Source organism: Hyla sarda, chromosome 9, assembly GCF_029499605.1.
Source record: "Hyla sarda isolate aHylSar1 chromosome 9, aHylSar1.hap1, whole genome shotgun sequence".
In the NCBI taxonomy this organism is placed as follows: Eukaryota; Metazoa; Chordata; class Amphibia; order Anura; family Hylidae; genus Hyla; species Hyla sarda.
In genome coordinates, this window is record NC_079197.1 from 41,515,525 (window position 1) to 41,532,978 (window position 17,454).

The following is a 17,454-nucleotide window of genomic DNA, read 5'->3' on the forward strand; positions in this document are numbered from 1 at the left end:
AAAAAAATATTTAGAACACAAAATTAAAGGGGTACTCCACTGACCAGTGTTCCAGCTCTGTTCAGAACCTTTAGTTCCGAATGCTGTGCCCGTGCTGTGGGGGGCGGTCACGCCCCCTCATGATGACAGGCCACGCCCCCTTCATGCAAGTCTATGGGAGGGGGTGCAGTGGCCATCATGCCCCCTTTCATAGAATTGCATTGAGGAGGCATGGCCTGATGTCGCGCGGGGGCATGTCCGACTCTCGCAGCATGAGCACAGCGTTCAGAACTAAATGTTCGAAATGCAGCCGGAACATGGACCAGTGGAGTACCCCTTCAAACAATAAACATTATATACAACCACCTGCAACCTGCAAACCTATAACCTAGGTTTACAATCCCAGAACGAACATCACAAAATTAATTAAACAGTAATAACGTATTCATATTTTTTTTTATATCCAAATTAAATTCATATATGATCTTACCCCTTTTTCATTATTGCTTTTCGCTGGCTCTTTAGTTAAATAAAATATAGTTTTTCTACATACAGAATTAATTCCCTTACTATAAATATATGCCTTGGGTACCGATTCTGCACGTTTTTCTTTCATGGTGCCCAACAAAATTCAAGAAAGCCACCTTTGTGAAAAACTGCCAAAGGAGCAGTCTAAAGTCTAAAGAAGACTGTCAGAAGGAGTGATAATGTGTCTATGTGTCTGTGTTACAATGTAGCTACTACAGCCATAAAAATATGAATAGGAAACATTTACATAAATGATATGTTTTGGTATCGCAGCAAATCCAGAATCATTTGGGGACATCACGGCTACAGAAGAACCTGACATCAGCACAAGTATATTGTTTGTAGAAAGAAACCACTGTTTGTTTATGTAGCAATTTATTTGTCTGTTACTGTAAATTGGTTTCAGTCTTTGGCTGCTTTTTATATTTCATGTGTTTGCTGCATGAGCTTCAGCTTTCCTCTTTATATTTACAGAAGAGTAAAGTACATTTTAGCAACATTTTAGTATTCAGTAATGCCTTAAGATGACAGAAACGCTCATTTACTGTATATTATACTGTAAATGAGCTTAAACTCATAAATGCTCTTTGTGGATTAATTAACAGGACCGTTCTGTAATAATTAGGACAGTTGGTATACGTATTTCTTCGTAGGCAGATTTCCCATTCAAGAGCTTTGGGTGACAGCCTCTGGGACAGCTGTCATGGGGATCATACAATGTCATGACTTGGAGCTGTAATTTGCCATTTCACCGTATTACTACTTGTTGGTTGTGTAGAGATGCATTTTAATTGTGAAAATCCACAAGTTGATTTTGTCTGGCGAAGAAGTTCATGTTAAATATTGTATAAATGTTGTGTACAGTTTCAGCATAATAATAACAACATTTCCATGTGCTGCAGAAACATTTTGCACCATATATATCAAATGGGTGAAGACCCGGATTCACTATACAAGTTCACCTTAGCTTAGTTTCTTAATTTCTGTCACTTGCATCATTTCATGTTAGCACAAGCATTATATCATGTATATGCTATTTTAGTGCGCTAAAGTCTTGCCTTTTAGGTCTTTCTGCTTATACACTTTGCCTGCTTGTAATGGAGACAGCAGAATATTGCTCGTAAGAATAATCTACATTTGTGATTTTTATCTTAGCTAAACCTACAACTGAAAACCCCAAAGGAAATATCATTACAACAACCCATAAAGAACTGGAGACAAGTAAGTGACTGTATAGTTTATCTCATTTTAGGAGGGTATAGACTGATGCCAACAGCCTATAAATACATACACATTCTGTTTTAACATGGCCACAATAGAGCTTACAAATGCAGTACATTTCATGGCCTAATGGAGATAGGATGGAAAACGCACTCACCACTTGCTTCATCGGATGAAAATGTCTTTATTGCAGCATGTACATCATAAAATCTTCTGACACTTGCTTCAGGTGCAAACGTGCACAGGGAGTTAAAGTTGGACACAGGCAGGGGGCGTGCAGGGGGCGGCAACTAGTTTCGCGCACATGGGCGAGGAAGAGCCAGAGGAGGCACCCACGTGCACGAAACTAGTTGCCGCCCCCTGCCTGTGTCCAACTTTAGCTCCCTGTGCACGTTTGTACCTGAAGCAAGTGTCAGAAGATTTTATGATGTACACGCTGTAATAAAGACATTTTCATCCGATGAAGCAAGTGGTGAGTGCGTTTTCCATCCTATCTCCATTGTGCCACATTTGTATACTGCTATCTTTGGGAACTCTGCACCTCCACTCGGAGAATTTTCACATGCACGCTCCATTGGTACACCATCAGCCGTATTGACGCCGCTCATTGCAGTCTCCTATATTAGCAGTGCCGGACATACATTCTCTAGTATATTTGTACATTTGATGGCCTATCATGCTGAGATATGTATAATGTATAGAGTGTATGTGTATGTGTCCTGAAGTAACAACCTGTTCTTTTGTAGAAAACTCTCATTTGGATGATGAATTTCGTGATAGTACAGTCAGTCCAATGGAAAGAGCTGAACCTACAACTATTAAGGAATGTCATGAAAGCACAACTGTGATAGCCTTCTATAATACGAATATATTTTATACCAATGTACCAATTCCTCAAAAGGAAGGTAATGTACACTCTTACTATACTAGTAGTGCAAAGTCAATAAAATACAGTCAAGATAGGATAAAATTACAGATAAAATTAGATTTCTGTGGTAGCTTCTGTAAAATATTTGTGTCATCAGGAAGGTGGGGGGTGTAATATTTATAGGCAGTAAACAGAGTGTCAGAAGAGATATAGAAATGTCGCTACTTCCCCACAACTATACTTATCTACTACAACAAACATTTCTACATGTCCTAAAGTAATAACCTGTTCTTTTGTAGAAAAACTCTCATTTGGATGATGAATTTCGTGATAGTACAGTCAATCCAAAGGAGTTATGTAGTAATATTATCAAGTTCTTTCTGCCAGCAGCAGCCAGTAGAGGGAGCTCATAGCGTAGCGATTCATGTAACTCCCATTGAACTAAAGTATAAATCAGTATGCAATATACCCTTCCATCTCCAACAACTGTTCATTGGTCAATAGGGAGAAGAGACAGAAGTGTCAGGAGTGCTCTACTTATGCATTTAGTGGACTGCTTTAAACAAAGACATGCCATGGGCAATAACCAGTGCTATCAGACTTTGATATCTTAGGGCTACTCTCCTCCATCAGACTACATTTTTATTTAGCAATTGCTTGTAAATGTACTTTAGAACAGAGCATTTGGCTAAGTATTTCTCTAGCGTACAGGTTTTGGAGCTTCAACATTTAGCAGCACTGACACAAGCTTGGTCATCCTGCATCCTACAGGAAACATCATTGGTAATACTAGTGAATTAGGACATAGGCAACAATGTAGAGTGGAATTTGCAGGTACACTATAATATTCATCTATTCATGCCCTAACCTCCCCTTATAGATGGAAGGTTAGATAGGTTGCTCAAGATCCTAAAAGGCCGAGCTGAGCATCGATATTAATGAGAATCCATACAACCTCAAATAAATACCATATATACTCGAGTATAAGCCAACCCAAATATAAGCCGAGGCCCCTAATTTCACCCCAAAAACCCAGAAAAAAAAAAGTAATTGACTCGACTATAAGCCTAGGGTGGGACATACATCATCCCCCCATGTCATCATCCAGACCCCCGTCATCACCCGCCCCCTTCATCATCACCGCCTGTCAATCCCTTCATCAGTGCAAAACTACAACTCCCAGGGAGTTGTAGTTTTGAAACTTCTGGAGGTCTGCAGGTTGAAGAGCAATGCGGCCTTAGTCATCATCCAGCCCCCCCCTTTTGTTTTGTACTCACCTCCCCTCAGCGGGAAGTAAGGGTGAGCTGGTCCGGGCCATCTATGCTGCAGGGACCGTCCGGTGGAGATGGTTAGCCGTTGCGAGCTGTCCATTTTCACCGGGGGGGCCCTCTTCTCCATGCTTCGGGCCTGCCCCGGACTAGTGACGTTGTCTTGACAACGACGCACAGGCACGTTCATGCGCAACGTCCCTGTGCGTCATCGTCAAGGCAACGTCACTAGTCCGGGGCCGGGCCCGGAGCGGAGAAGAGGGCCCCACTGTGAAAATGGACAGCCCCTAATGACTAACCATCTAATGGACTAATGGTCCCTGCAGCATAGATGGGCCGTACCAGCTCACCCTAACTTCCCGCCGAGGGGAGGTGAGTACAAAACAAAAGGGGGGGGGCTGAATGATGACGAAGGCCGCAGTGGTCTTCAAGCTGGGAGTTGTAGTTTTGCAACAGCTGGAGGTCCGCAGGTTGAAGACCACTGAGATGGGATTGATAGGCTGAGAGTTCACTCGAGTATAAGCCGATGGGGGGCGTTTTCAGCACAAAAAATCGTGCTGAAAAACTCGGCTTATACTCGAGTATATACGGAATACAGATTAATTTCTGGGGTCTGTTCCAAGGGTTCAAATACAGAGAGAAGGATGGACAGAAGCAACTGGGGGTAATGAACAGTATTATTCTTTGCATTTCTCCATAACTGATTCATGTCTCTTTATCTTTTTTTTGCAGGTTTTAGGATACCATTAATTATACTGATAGCCATTATTATATGTGTTCTGAGCATCATTGCTGTAGTTATTGTCCTTGTCATCAAACATAGGAAAACAAAGGGTAAATTTTTAAATGTATTATAAATACTAAATATGATTATGTGCTCAATATCATCTGTCTATCTATGTATCTATCTATCTATCTATCTATCTATCTATCATCTACTGTATCTCTGTGCTGTATGCTCTAACACTAATGTAGGCTATCAGGGTTGACAATTCTAAATATTATTCTGAAATGTTGTTTCTATATGTGTTTTGATATTAAAGAGCAATCTGTTTCTATTTCTTTAGGTTACAAATATGAATTATCCACGTAAGTGTACATTCTAACCTATAACCTAAGTATCTATGAACAGTATTGTAATAAAACAGTAACATTTACCTTAAAAGGTTTTGGCTATTTTAATTTTCAAATGTCTTCTCTGACCTATCTTGCATTCATCAGGATAGTGGAGGGAACCTGCCTGGTGCTTCGTGTTGCCTGAACCATGAGAGCATAAATAGGCACAGGCTCCCTCATTACAAGGAGGTATGTTTAGGGTCCATTAACAATACAGAATATTTCACCCGCAGCAGGCACTGCCTGAATCAGTCAGCACTAGGACATTGACTGAAATGCATTTTGAAGCGGATTCCACCGAAAGAGTATGGAGTCCAGAAATTCTGCATTGTGTACGGTGCAGCAGAATCCCATGGAAAACAATTGGAAGCTGCTGCACTGGAATTTCCAAAAGCAAAAATTCTCCACTCAGAAATTCTCTAGTGTGCACTAGCAATTACTCTGAGACGCTGCAGCACTTTAGAAAAATTAAAGTTTAAAGACGAGCCAGAAATGGGGCATAAAGTCAAGTAGGTTGGCTACTCCCTGCCATCCTGGCCATAATGGACAATTCTTTCCCTTGATGTCTCCCAGCAGGAACCACTTGACATGTCTGTTTTAGTAGACACTTGCATTCCTTATGAAATAAGAATTCTGGAGCCTCCTTTGTTATAACTATACTGTGCATTTTTTTTTATTATTCCCCTCAAACATTTGTTGAGAACTAAATATTACCGTTATTATAGTCAAAGAGGTGTGCCTCTATACAGTGTTGAATGGTCAACGCTAATTGCACAGAGGCAAACCCCCAACTAATGACACCCAGTTGTCAATTTAATCATATTTAGAAGGCTTCCATACAGAAAGTGAAGTGCTGGCACTGCTCTCCCTCTATGCTCTCCCTTGAATGGTCTATGTTCACACTCTAGCTAGCAGCGTATCTTCGTGTGGTGGTGCTCATGTACTATAGTAGTAACAAGGTGAATTCAAATCCGTATATTAGAGAAGAAAGTACAGGCAACTCACCACGTTGTTGTAACTTCGTGTTTATTACTGGGACATGCAGGCAAAGCGGCTCCACGCCACACCGGGATGCCGAACACTAGTGCGTTAACCGATGACAGCTGTTTCTTTCCGTTCAGGAACTTCAACAGATCGTCTCGACGATCTCTGTTGTCTGTACACATTGGGGGAGATTTATAAAAACCTGTGTGGAGGAAGAGTGGTGCAGTTGCCCATAGCAACCAATCAGATTGCTTCTTTCATTTTCCACAGGCCTCTTTAGGGGCCTGTGGAAAATGAAAGAAGTGATCTGATTGGTTGCTATGGGCAACTGCACCACTCTTCCTCTGCACAGGTTTTGATAAATCTCCCCCATTGTCCTAGATTTACTAAGGTTGTTTTTAAAATCACGCCACAAGAATCAGAAAAAGTAACACATGAATATTGCTGGTAAACACACACCATAACACTTTGACAAGGGCTCACCCCAATGCAGACAATAATTAAACATTTTTTAACAGTATTACTGTTTTTTGGTAGAGAATTATATGTGATTTTTTCTTATTCCTTAGGATGAATCAGTTATCAGCTCTAGAAGGTGCTGGACACAGATGTCAGGCAAACACTGATGAAACAAGAGTTACTAACACCTATGAACCGTGCAATCCTCCACCGGTGTTGGAATATGAAGGAATACTTGCCACTTTTTCTAATGAATATGAATCGCTTGTAGTTGAAAGGTCACCAGATAATAATTGTTCTTGAGACAGCAATTAAAGGGGTTGTCTGGGGACAGTTTGGGCTAAAAAGTATACAAACATATGTACTCATCTGTCATAATCCTCCATCTTTGCTGTACCAACTATGCCAAGTCCATACTGCTTATACTTTCTTGTCTCAGGTAGCAAACAACGAAACATCCACTGGCAAAGTGGCCACTTCCTTGTTACTATGAAGTGGTAAACAGCAAGGACCAAGCACCATGAAAGAAAACAATGGAACATCTTTTGTCTAATCCTATAAAAAGTTAAGCGAGTTTGTGCAAGTTAAAGCTCAATGATAATGCTGTCTGTAAATAGATTCACAGTAGCGATTTTTTTGGTGCTTGCTTTTTTATTTTTGTTATAAAGTTAATATGATGGATCATCTGAAGATCAAAAATGAGAAATTAAGCAAAAAGTGTAAATCCAGCATAGGGGCACAAAAAAATGTTGTTGTTTATTTTATTTATTTTTTATTTTTTAAATATATTGGGGGAGATTTATCAGAACCTGCTTCTTTCATTTTTCAAATGGCCTGTGAAAAATGAAAGAAGCAATCAGCATCTTTTCCTCTGGACAGGTTTCGATAAATCTCCTCAGTACAGATAGTAAATGAACAGCCTTTAATATTTTATAGTCTCAAACTGTACCTCTGTGCCTTGTCTGGAGAGGTATAAGAAGATGCATATGCTTATTGCTGTTCATATTGTGGATGCAAATCCGTACCTGGTGTGCATGAAACTAAAAAGTCTTCTGATTGTTTGGATTTGATCCATTACGGTTTGTCAAACATCCTTTTGGCTGTCTCACATCTACCACAAAATATAGTAAATTTATAATGTCATAGATGAATTCTCATTTAAATGGGTTGTCTGGGAAGATAAAATTTTTTACACATGGCCGAGTGTGCATTAAAAATAAAAATAAGTCATAAGCAACCAATCCCCCACAGCTACTGTTCTCATGCCTGGTGGTCCCCACTTCCACTTCTTGGTTCCTGTGATCAGCAGTCTTAGCAGGAACTGTCAGCTCAGCTAACCACTGACTAAAGTGGGGAAATGTTTACAGATTTTGGGGTAGATTTATCAAAACCTGTCCAGAGGCCAATCAGATAGCCAATCAGATTGCTTCTTTTAATTTCCAGAGGCGTTTTGAAAAATTAAAGAAGCGATCTGATTGGCTGCTAAGGGCAACTCAGCAACTTTTCCTCTGGACAGGTATGATAAATCTCCCCACAAATTTATATATAAAAATAATGTTGTAATATAAGGATGTTTAAAAATAAATCTTGTATCGACTGAATACTGTTTTCTACTTCCTGAAATAAACTATGATATATTTTACATGATTACATTATTTGTTATCTGAGAAATTATTACTGACAATCCCGCCACCAAAACTGTATTCTACCCAGGGTCAGATAAATGAAACATGGGGCTCCTTAACAAAAGTTTATATGCCAAATATCCCCAGAGGATCCCAGGGCCAATTACGATCTCAACACTCATTGGGGATAAATCCCCATTGGGATAACCCTAACTAAAGACTAACTAAAGTTTAAAACTTAACTTTTATTCTAAGAAATAATAAAAATAGTGATAGTGTGCTCAGTAGCCACTAGGTGGCAATGGTGTTTTAAAATTACGACTCCTGTGTGCATGAAATTCCAAACTATGTCTTCTTTAAGACTATATATTAGGATGCTGGATTCTAACGTGTTATTGTTTCTCTCACAGACCAGTATTCTCCAGCACCTAATTTAATATATGAACATGCCACAGTGTCGAGCTAAAACTTTATTCCTCCTCCTAACGTTTCGCCACATATACCCTGGCTTTCTCAAAGGCGCGAGGCATCATTAACAAACCTTGGCATGGGGCCCAAATTTACCGGGGTCATCTTTACAACCAAGTTTTGACAATAAATTATATTTGTATGCTTAAATAATGAAAAACATTTGACCAAATTATAGGCATAGAATCCCTACTGTGACCATGATTAAATTAATGATCTTAGGAGGTGTAGAAGTTCCTCACAATACCATACCATATACTCTGTCAACTCAGATGGTAAAGGTCTCCTCATCACCCAGAGACATCATGGATCTTTCACCTAATACTTCACAAATCCATCTTCCCACGCATTTACGTATCACTAACTACATGGGACAATTTTTAGAGAACATTCTGCTTCATATAAATAAGTTAAAAAAAAGCCCTCTTACTGTTAAGAACTTAATGACCCTCATTTACTAAGAGTGGAGTTTTCTTTGTGGGGATTTTGTTGACAGGTATTTTTCCTTGGCATTTATTATTGTTTCTTGTATTTGGCAATTTACCTACATTTTACTTTTATTTACATGTGCTCTAAGCTGTAGGGTTTTCCAGTCCCAGTTTTTTTTTTGTAGACACACCCTTTACCTGATGGCCATGCCCCTTTTTTGAGTAAAGTGAAGAGTTAGTAGGGTTTTTTTATTTATTTTTTGTTGGATATTCTGGCGCACAACACATGCAACACAAAAAAAAATATACAAAATCTACTCAGAAACGATGCTCAATAATGCCCGATATCTCAGACTTGTCTAAAAGGCAATCTAGAGGCTTACATGTTATTGATGGTCTTGTCATAGAGTATAATCTCCAATAATTTGAGAACCTTTCATGAAATTTTCCAATCTCTATGTCTTAGATTTTCACAAATATTTGTAGTTTATTTTCTAATCAATTATTTATACTTCTGTTAAAATCCCAACAAAGCTTCACATATGCTTTTCTAAGCCCATGTCTATACAACCCCGAAACTAGAAATGAAAGAACTAATGGTTCATTCTCCTAAAAGCTGAGGGCTTTGCTTCACCTACTACACTATATAAAGAGAAATGGGGTACAGGCACTATTATGCTAAACAACACTAATCAGTGGGATAAACAAATACTTTTATTATCTATATCACACAGCTATAAAATCAATTATTAATCAAATACAGGTAATTGTAAACATCCCTTTCAATTGCAGCATGAGAGATAAAAAAAAATAAAAAATAAAACACCATATAGATTTGTGGTGACCCACAGTGATGGCGGGACTGGGCAAGATGTTATCAACCCCAGTGGCAAGGTGTTATTAATCCCTAATGTTCGTGACGCCAAAGTGGTTTTTGGGTCCCGGAATCACCCAAATGGTATCTCCGCTATTTCAATAGCTAGGCAGTGAAAATGAGAGTGCACAACCAGGTATGCTTTAACGGAGGCTTTACTGACATCAGATAGGTGTTATTATCTTCACAGCTAGGCCAGAATCCCAGAGAGGTGGCCAGGAACACAGAAGGACCTCGCAGCTTGCTGGGAACAATTATATTTGTTATAGACTTTTGAAATTGACTTGAGGCTTGACTAGACTGTAGATAGTGAAAGCAGACACAGACTTGACTTACTGGAATGACTGTAGATTTGAGGTCTTCCAGGTACTGGACACTAGCACTGAGATCTCTGGTGTTTGCTGGTCAGACGGACTGAGGAAAGCACAGAATCTCTACGGGACTCCGTTCCAGTTACCCAGCGCATAGCACAGAGCTACACTGGGAACTGTAAGTGGACCTGAGGAAGGCATCAGTGGATGCCGAAACACGTTGTCCCCAATACATCAATAAAGTTTTTTATTTGTCCTGTGCTACTCAAGTCCTCACTGCACACTGAGCAGTGCCTTGCCGAACGATTTTTTTCCTATCTATACTCCCATTGCCTTACTATCAGCCAACCCTCTGGGTGATCCGATACCGGTAAGAGAGCAGCAGCCAGCATACCCCGCACACTGCCACCTTCCCCAGTGCGGCCTAATCCAGCGCAAGTACATACAAGGTTGGTATATCACCCGGGTGTGGTGGAGGGTACACACCAGTGGATACACCTTACCAGGGAGCACCCCCTGTATTTTTCATCCCTTCTCTCAAGCTTTCCTGGCCTCGTTATTGCTGTGCTGCGCTGGGAACAACTTAAGAGATAGAGTTTTCTCTCTTTTCCTCCCCTGTCACCTTTCAGCTTCTGTGCTCTGCTGTCTGTCGGCAACATGGAGGGGGATAGCTCTGAGCTCTGTACCGGCCGCAGCAAGGTGTCTGAAGGAGGTCAGGGGTCACTGCTACAGACCAGTATGTCGTCTGTATGTTTCTGTGGAATGCACTTAGCTCAGCTCCTGGCTCTGACAGCAGCTTTCCTGCCCCAGAGACAAGCTCTGGTCTCTGTCAGTCAATAGATCTCCATAACTGTGTTATCTACAGATTCCCCCATAGCAGTGTTCATTCACAGCTCCCCCATAAGTGTGTCATTCACAGCTACCCCATAAATGTGTAATTCACAGCTCCCCATAACAGTGTTCATTCACAGCTCTCCATACAGTGTTCATTCACAGTTCCCCCATAAGTGTGTCATTCACAGCTCCCCCATAAGTGTGTCATTCACAGCTCCCCCCATAGGTGTGTCATTCACAGCTTCCCCATAAGTGTGTCATTCACAGCTCCCCCATAAGTGTGTCATTCACAGCTTCCCATAACAGTGTTCATTCAAAGCTCCCCATAACAGTGTTCATTCACAGCTCCCCCATAAGTGTGTCATTCACAGCTTCCCATAACAGTGTTCATTCAAAGCTCCCCCATAAGTGTGTCATTCACAGCTCCCCCCATAGGTGTGTTATTCACAGCTTCCCCATAAGTGTGTCATTCACATCTCCCCCATAAGTGTGTCATTCACAGCTCCCCCATAAGTGTGCCATTCACAGCTTCCCATAACAGTGTTCATTCAAAGCTCCCCATAACAGTGTTCATTCACAGCCCCCCATAAGTGTGTCATTCACCGCTTCCCCATAAGTGTGTCATTCACAGCTCCCCCATAAGTGTGTCATTCACAGCTCCCCATAACAGTGTTCATTCAAAGCTCCCCCATAAGTGTGTCATTCACAACTCCCCCATAAGTGTGTCATTCACAGCTCCCCCATAAGTGTGTCATTCACAGCTCCCCATAACAGTGTTCATTCACAGCTCCCCATAACAGTGTTCATTCACAGTTCCCCCATAAGTGTTTCATTCACAGATTGCCCATAAGTGCGTTATTCAAAACTCCCCCATAAGTGTGTAATTCACAGCTCCCCCCATAAGTGTGTTATTCACAGCTCCCCCATAAGTGTGTCATTCACAGCTCCCCCATAAGTGTGTCATTCACAGCTCCCCCATAAGTGTGTCATTCACAGCTCCCCATAACAGTGTTCATTCACAGCTCCCCATAACAGTGTTCATTCAAAGTTCCCCCATAAGTGTGTCATTCACAGATCCCCATAAGTGTGTCATTCACAGCTCCCCCCATAGGTGTGTTATTCACAGCTTCCCCATAAGTGTGTCATTCACAGCTCCCCCATAAGTGTGTCATTCACAGCTCCCCCATAAGTGTGTCATTCACAGCTCCCCATAACAGTGTTCATTCACAGCTCCCCCATAAGTGTGTCATTCACAGCTTCCCACAACAGTGTTCATTCAAAGCTCCCCATAACAGTGTTCATTCACAGCCCCCCATAAGTGTATCATTCACCGCTTCCCCATAAGTGTGTCATTCACAGCTCCCCCATAAGTTTGTCATTAACAGCTCCCCCATAAGTGTGTCATTCACAGCTCCCCATAACAGTGTTCATTCACAGCTCCCCATAACAGTGTTCATTCACAGTTCCCCCATAAGTGTGTCATTCACAGATTGCCCATAAGTGTGTTATTCAAAGCTCCCCAATAAGTGTGTAATTCACAGCTCCCCCATAAGTGTGTTATTCACAGCTCCTCCATAAGTGTGTCATTCACAGCTCCCCCATAAGTGTGTCATTTACAGCTCCCCCATATGTGTGTCATTCACAGCTCCCCATAACAGTGTTCATTCACAGCTCCCCATAACAGTGTTCATTCACAGTTCCCCCATAAGTGTGTCATTCACAGATCCCCCATAAGTGTGTAATTCACAGCTCCCCCCCATAGGAGTGTTATTCACAGCTTCCCCATAAGTGTGTCATTCACAGCTTCCCCATAAGTGTGTCATTCACAGCTTCCCATAACAGTGTTCATTCAAAGGTCCCCATAACAGTGTTCATTCACAGCCCCCCCCTAAGTGTGTCATTCACAGCTCCCCCATAAGTGTGTCATTCACAACTCCCCCATAAGTGTGTCATTCACAGCTCCCCCATAAGTGTGTCATTCACAGCTCCCCATAACAGTGTTCATTTGCAGTTCCCCCATAAGTGTGTCATTCACAGATTGCCCATAAGTGTGTTATTCAAAGCTCCCCCATAAGTGTGTTATTCACAGCTCCCTCCATAAGTGTGTTATTCACAGCTCCCCCATAAGTGTGTCATTCACAGCTCCCCCATAAGTGTGTCATTCACAGCTCCCCCATAAGTGTGCCATTCACAGCTCCCCATAACAGTGTTCATTCACAGCTCCCCCATAAGTGTGTCATTCACAGCTTCCCATAACAGTGTTCATTTACAGCTCCCCATAACAGTGTTCATTCAAAGCTCCCCCATAACTGTGTCATTCACATATCCCACAGAAGTGTGGCATTCACAGATCCCCCATAAGTGTGTCAATCACAGATCCCCCATTAGTGTGTCATTCACAGCTCCCTCATAAGTATGCCATTTACAGCTCCCCATAACAGTGTTCATTTGCAGTTCCCCCATAAGTGTGTCATTCACAGATTGCCCATAAGTGTGTTATTCAAAGCTCCCCTATAAGTGTGTTATTCACAGCTCCCTCCATAAGTGTGTTATTCACAGCTCCCCCATAAGTGTGTCATTCACAGCTCCCCCATAAGTGTGTCATTCACAGCTCCCCCATAAGTGTGCCATTCACAGCTCCCCATAACAGTGTTCATTCACAGCTCCCCATAAGTGTGTCATTCACAGCTTCCCATAACAGTGTTCATTTACAGCTCCCCATAACAGTGTTCATTCAAAGCTCCCCCATAACTGTGTCATTCACATATCCCACAGAAGTGTGGCATTCACAGATCCCCCATAAGTGTGTCAATCACAGATCCCCCATTAGTGTGTCATTCACAGCTCCCTCATAAGTGTGCCATTTACAGCTCCCCATAACAGTGTTCATTCGCAGTTCCCCCATAAGTGTGTCATTCACAGATCCCCATAAGTGTGTCATTCACAGATCCCCCATAAATGTTTCATTCATAGATCACTCTATAATTGTGTTATCTAAAGAACCCCCATAACAGTGTGTGATTTGCATATCCCACAAAGGTCTATCATCTTAAGATCCCCCATAAATGCGTCATCCAGAGATAACCCCCCCCATAAGTGTGTCATCCACAGATCCCCTATAACAGTGTATCATCTACAAATCCCAATAACAGTCATCTACAGATTATGTATGGCAGTGATTCTGGGGTCTGATTCTGGGGTTTATATTATGCGAGGAGGTGATACTGGGGTCTGTATTATGCAAGGTGGTGATACTGGCATCTGATTCTGGGGTCTGTATTATGGTGGAGTCTGATTCTGGGGTCTGTATTATGGTGGGGTCTGATTCATGGGTCTTTATTATGGTGGGGTCTGATTCTGGCATCTGTATTATGGTGAGGTTTGATTCTGGGGTCTGTATTATGGTGGGTGGTGACTGGGGTCTGTATTATGGTGGAGTCTGATTCTGGGGTCTGTATTATGGTGGAGTCTGAGTCTGGGGTCTGTATTATGGTGGAGTCTGATTATGGGGTCTTTATTATGGTGGGGTTTAATTCTGGGGTCTGTATTATGGTGGGGTCTGATTCTGGGATCTGTATTATGGTGAGTGGTGATTCTGGGATCTGTATTATAGTGGGTGGTGATTCTGGGGTCTGTATTATGATGGGGTCTGATTGTGGGGTCTGTATTATGGTGGGGTCTGATTGTGGGGTCTGTATTATGGTGGGGACTGATTCTGGGGTCTGTACTATGGTGAGTGGTGATTCTGGGATCTGTATTATGGTGGGTGGTGATTCTGGGATCTGTATTATGGTGGGTGGGGATTCTGGGGTCTGTATTATGGTGGGGGTGATTCTGGGGTCTGTATTATGGTGGGTGGTGATTCTGGGGTCTGTATTATGGTGGGTGGTGATTCTGGGGTCTGTATTATGGTGGAGTCTGATTCTGGGATCTGTATTATGGTGGATGGTGATTCTGGGGTCTGTATTATGGTGGGGGTGATTCTGGGGTCTGTATTATGGTGGGTGGTGATTCTGGGGTCTGTATTATGGTGGGGACTGACTCTGGGGTCTGTATTATGGTGGGTGGTGATTCTGGGGTCTGTATTATTTAGGGCGGTGATTCTGGGGTCTGTATTATGCAGGGCGGTGATACTGGGGTCTGTATTATGCAGGATGGTGATACTGAGGTCTGTATTATGAAGGGCGGTGATAAAGGGGTCTGTATTATTAAGGGCGGTGATACTGGGGTCTGTATTATGCAGGGCGGTGATAAAGGGGTCTGTATTATGCAGGACGGTGATACTGGGGTCTGTATTATGCAGGACGGTGATACTGCGGTCTGTATTATGCAGGGCGGTGATAAAGGGGTTTGTATTATGCAGGACGATGATACTGGGGTCTTTATTATGCAGGACGGTGATACTGGGGTCTGTAGTATGCAGGGCGGTGATGAAGGGGTCTGTATTATGAAGGGCGGTGATACTGGGGTCTGTATTATGCGGGGCAGTGATACTGGGGTCTGATTCTGGGGTCTGTATTATGGTGGGGTCTGATTCTGGGGTCTAAATTAAAATGCTTATCTATGCTAAACAAATACTATTGGTTGTTGTGGGCAATCCCCTCTCTTTGTATTGTCCTCACTGTAAGTTCTTCACAGTAGAGACAATATATTGGAAACATTCAGAGAAAAAAACACTTATCCTGTGACAAGCCACATCCCCACAAACCCCACCCACAGTAAGCCACACCCACAAAAAAGCCACACCCATATTTCTGGATCACCAAGTGACTTCAAATTTTTTTTTGGGCACAGCACTACCAAAATGTTGCCTATACCTGATATAGTGGCGAATGACACAGCTTGGAGTTGTTAGCAGCATTAGGAGACCATATAGTGGCTGAATGACACAGCGTGGAGGTGTTGGCAGCATGAGGAGATCATATAGTTGCTAAATTACACAGCCTGGAGCTGGCAGCAGCATGAGTAGACACTAGGGCTTCACAATTTAGAAATTTAAATTGAAGATTAATGGTAGCTAGTGCTACCATAAAAATGTTTAGGCCCAGCAGTATCAGTAAACCATATATCGGCTGAATTAAACAGCCTGGAGCTGGCGGCAGCATGAGGAGACCATACAGTGGCTGAATGGCACAGCCTAGAGATGGCTAAAGCATGAGGAGACTATATGGGGAAGAATGGCACAGCCTGGAGGTGGCTAAAGCATGAGGAGACCATATAGTGGCTGAATGGCACAGCCTTGAGTTGGCTGAAGCATGAGGAGACCATTGAAATTTAAAATTTTTAAATTTAAGATGTTGAAATTGAAATGGAGGATTTTGAAATTTAAATTTTTACTCCAAAGTTTTAGTGTCCCGGGCCCCGGCATGTGGGTACAAATGACCAAATATAACAATGAGTCACTTTTCACATGGCAGCACAATGACAGAGCTTGGAGGTTGCATCAGTATGAGGAGACCATATAGTGGCTGAATGACTTTCTGGAGTTTGTGGCAGCATGGAGAGACCATATAGTGTCTGAATGGCACAGCCTGGAGTTGGCAGCAGCATGAGTAGACACTAGGGCTTCACAATTCCTAAGATTGAAAGAGGAATTTTGAAATTTAAATTGAATATTTATGGCAGCTAGTGCTACCATAAATTTTTTTAGGCCCAGGCCCAGCAGCATCAGTAAACCATATAGTGTCTAAATAGCACAGCCTGGAGGTGGCTGAAGCATGAGAAAAGACCATATAATGGCTGAATGGCTGCATGGAGTTTGTGGCAGCATGAGGAGACCATATAGTGTCTGAATGGCACAGCCTGGAGTTGGCAGCAGCATGAGGAGACCATTGAAATTTAAGATTTTGAAATTCAAAATTTAAGATTTTGAAATTTAACATCTTAAGGACCCAGGGCATACGGGTACGTCCTGACACCCTGGTACTTAAGGACCCAGGACGTACCTGTACGCCCGTGGGAATTTCGGTCCCCACCGCACGCCGGGCGGGGACTTGACCGGGGTGACTGCTGGTATCTGCTGAATTCACACCGGCGATTTGCGGCAATTCCGGGTCATATGAGTCTCCAGTCACCCGGTGACCTGGGAAATAAGGGGGATCAGGTTTGTCCAAGACACCCACGATCCCCTTGAAGGGAAAGGAGTGAGGTGGAAGGAGCCACCCCTCCTATCCCTACTATTGGTCGCCTAGAAGCGACGACCAATAGCAGATCGAGGGCAGGGGGTTAACTTCCCCGTTCTGCCCACCCACAATAGGCCGAGCAGAACAGGGAATCCGAGGAGGACCGGCGCTGAAGGCCCAATTACCCATCGGCGGCGGCAGCGGGCGATGATCGGAGGTGGTGATCGGCGGCAGAAGAGGACGGCGATGAGGCTCCCTGGATCCCACGGAAGTTGGAAGTTGGTGAGTTGCCTAGCAACATCTGGAGGGCTACAGTTTGAGACCACTATACAGTGGTCTCTAAACTGTAGCCCTCCAGATGTTGCAAAA

At 42.7% G+C, this 17,454-nt stretch overlaps 1 protein-coding gene and 1 long non-coding RNA gene across 12 annotated transcripts in view; one reads left to right on the forward strand and one right to left on the reverse strand.

Annotated features, from left to right (window-relative positions):
* Positions 1–6,145, reverse strand: part of LOC130291303 (uncharacterized) — a 66,956-nt gene extending 60,811 nt beyond the window's left edge. Inside the window, exon 1 of the long non-coding RNA XR_008847877.1 lies at positions 5,986–6,145. This is a non-coding gene — a long non-coding RNA (uncharacterized LOC130291303). The remainder of the gene's footprint in view (positions 1–5,985) is intronic.
* VSIG4 (V-set and immunoglobulin domain containing 4) overlaps positions 1–8,058 on the forward strand; it is a 47,057-nt gene extending 38,999 nt beyond the window's left edge. For 5 of the 11 annotated variants that reach the window (XM_056539910.1, XM_056539916.1, XM_056539912.1 and 2 more), the window contains 6 exons: positions 781–837; positions 1,663–1,728; positions 2,475–2,633; positions 4,597–4,698; positions 4,932–4,953; positions 6,534–8,058. In XM_056539910.1, the coding sequence (XP_056395885.1) occupies positions 781–837; positions 1,663–1,728; positions 2,475–2,633; positions 4,597–4,698; positions 4,932–4,953; positions 6,534–6,726 (599 nt within the window). In that variant the 3' untranslated portion in view covers positions 6,727–8,058. The remainder of the gene's footprint in view (positions 1–780; positions 838–1,662; positions 1,729–2,474; positions 2,634–4,596; positions 4,699–4,931; positions 4,954–6,533) is intronic. The other 6 variants (XM_056539914.1, XM_056539919.1, XM_056539918.1 and 3 more) reach the window with 2 other exon arrangements.
* Positions 8,059–17,454: the final 9,396 nt, after the last annotated feature.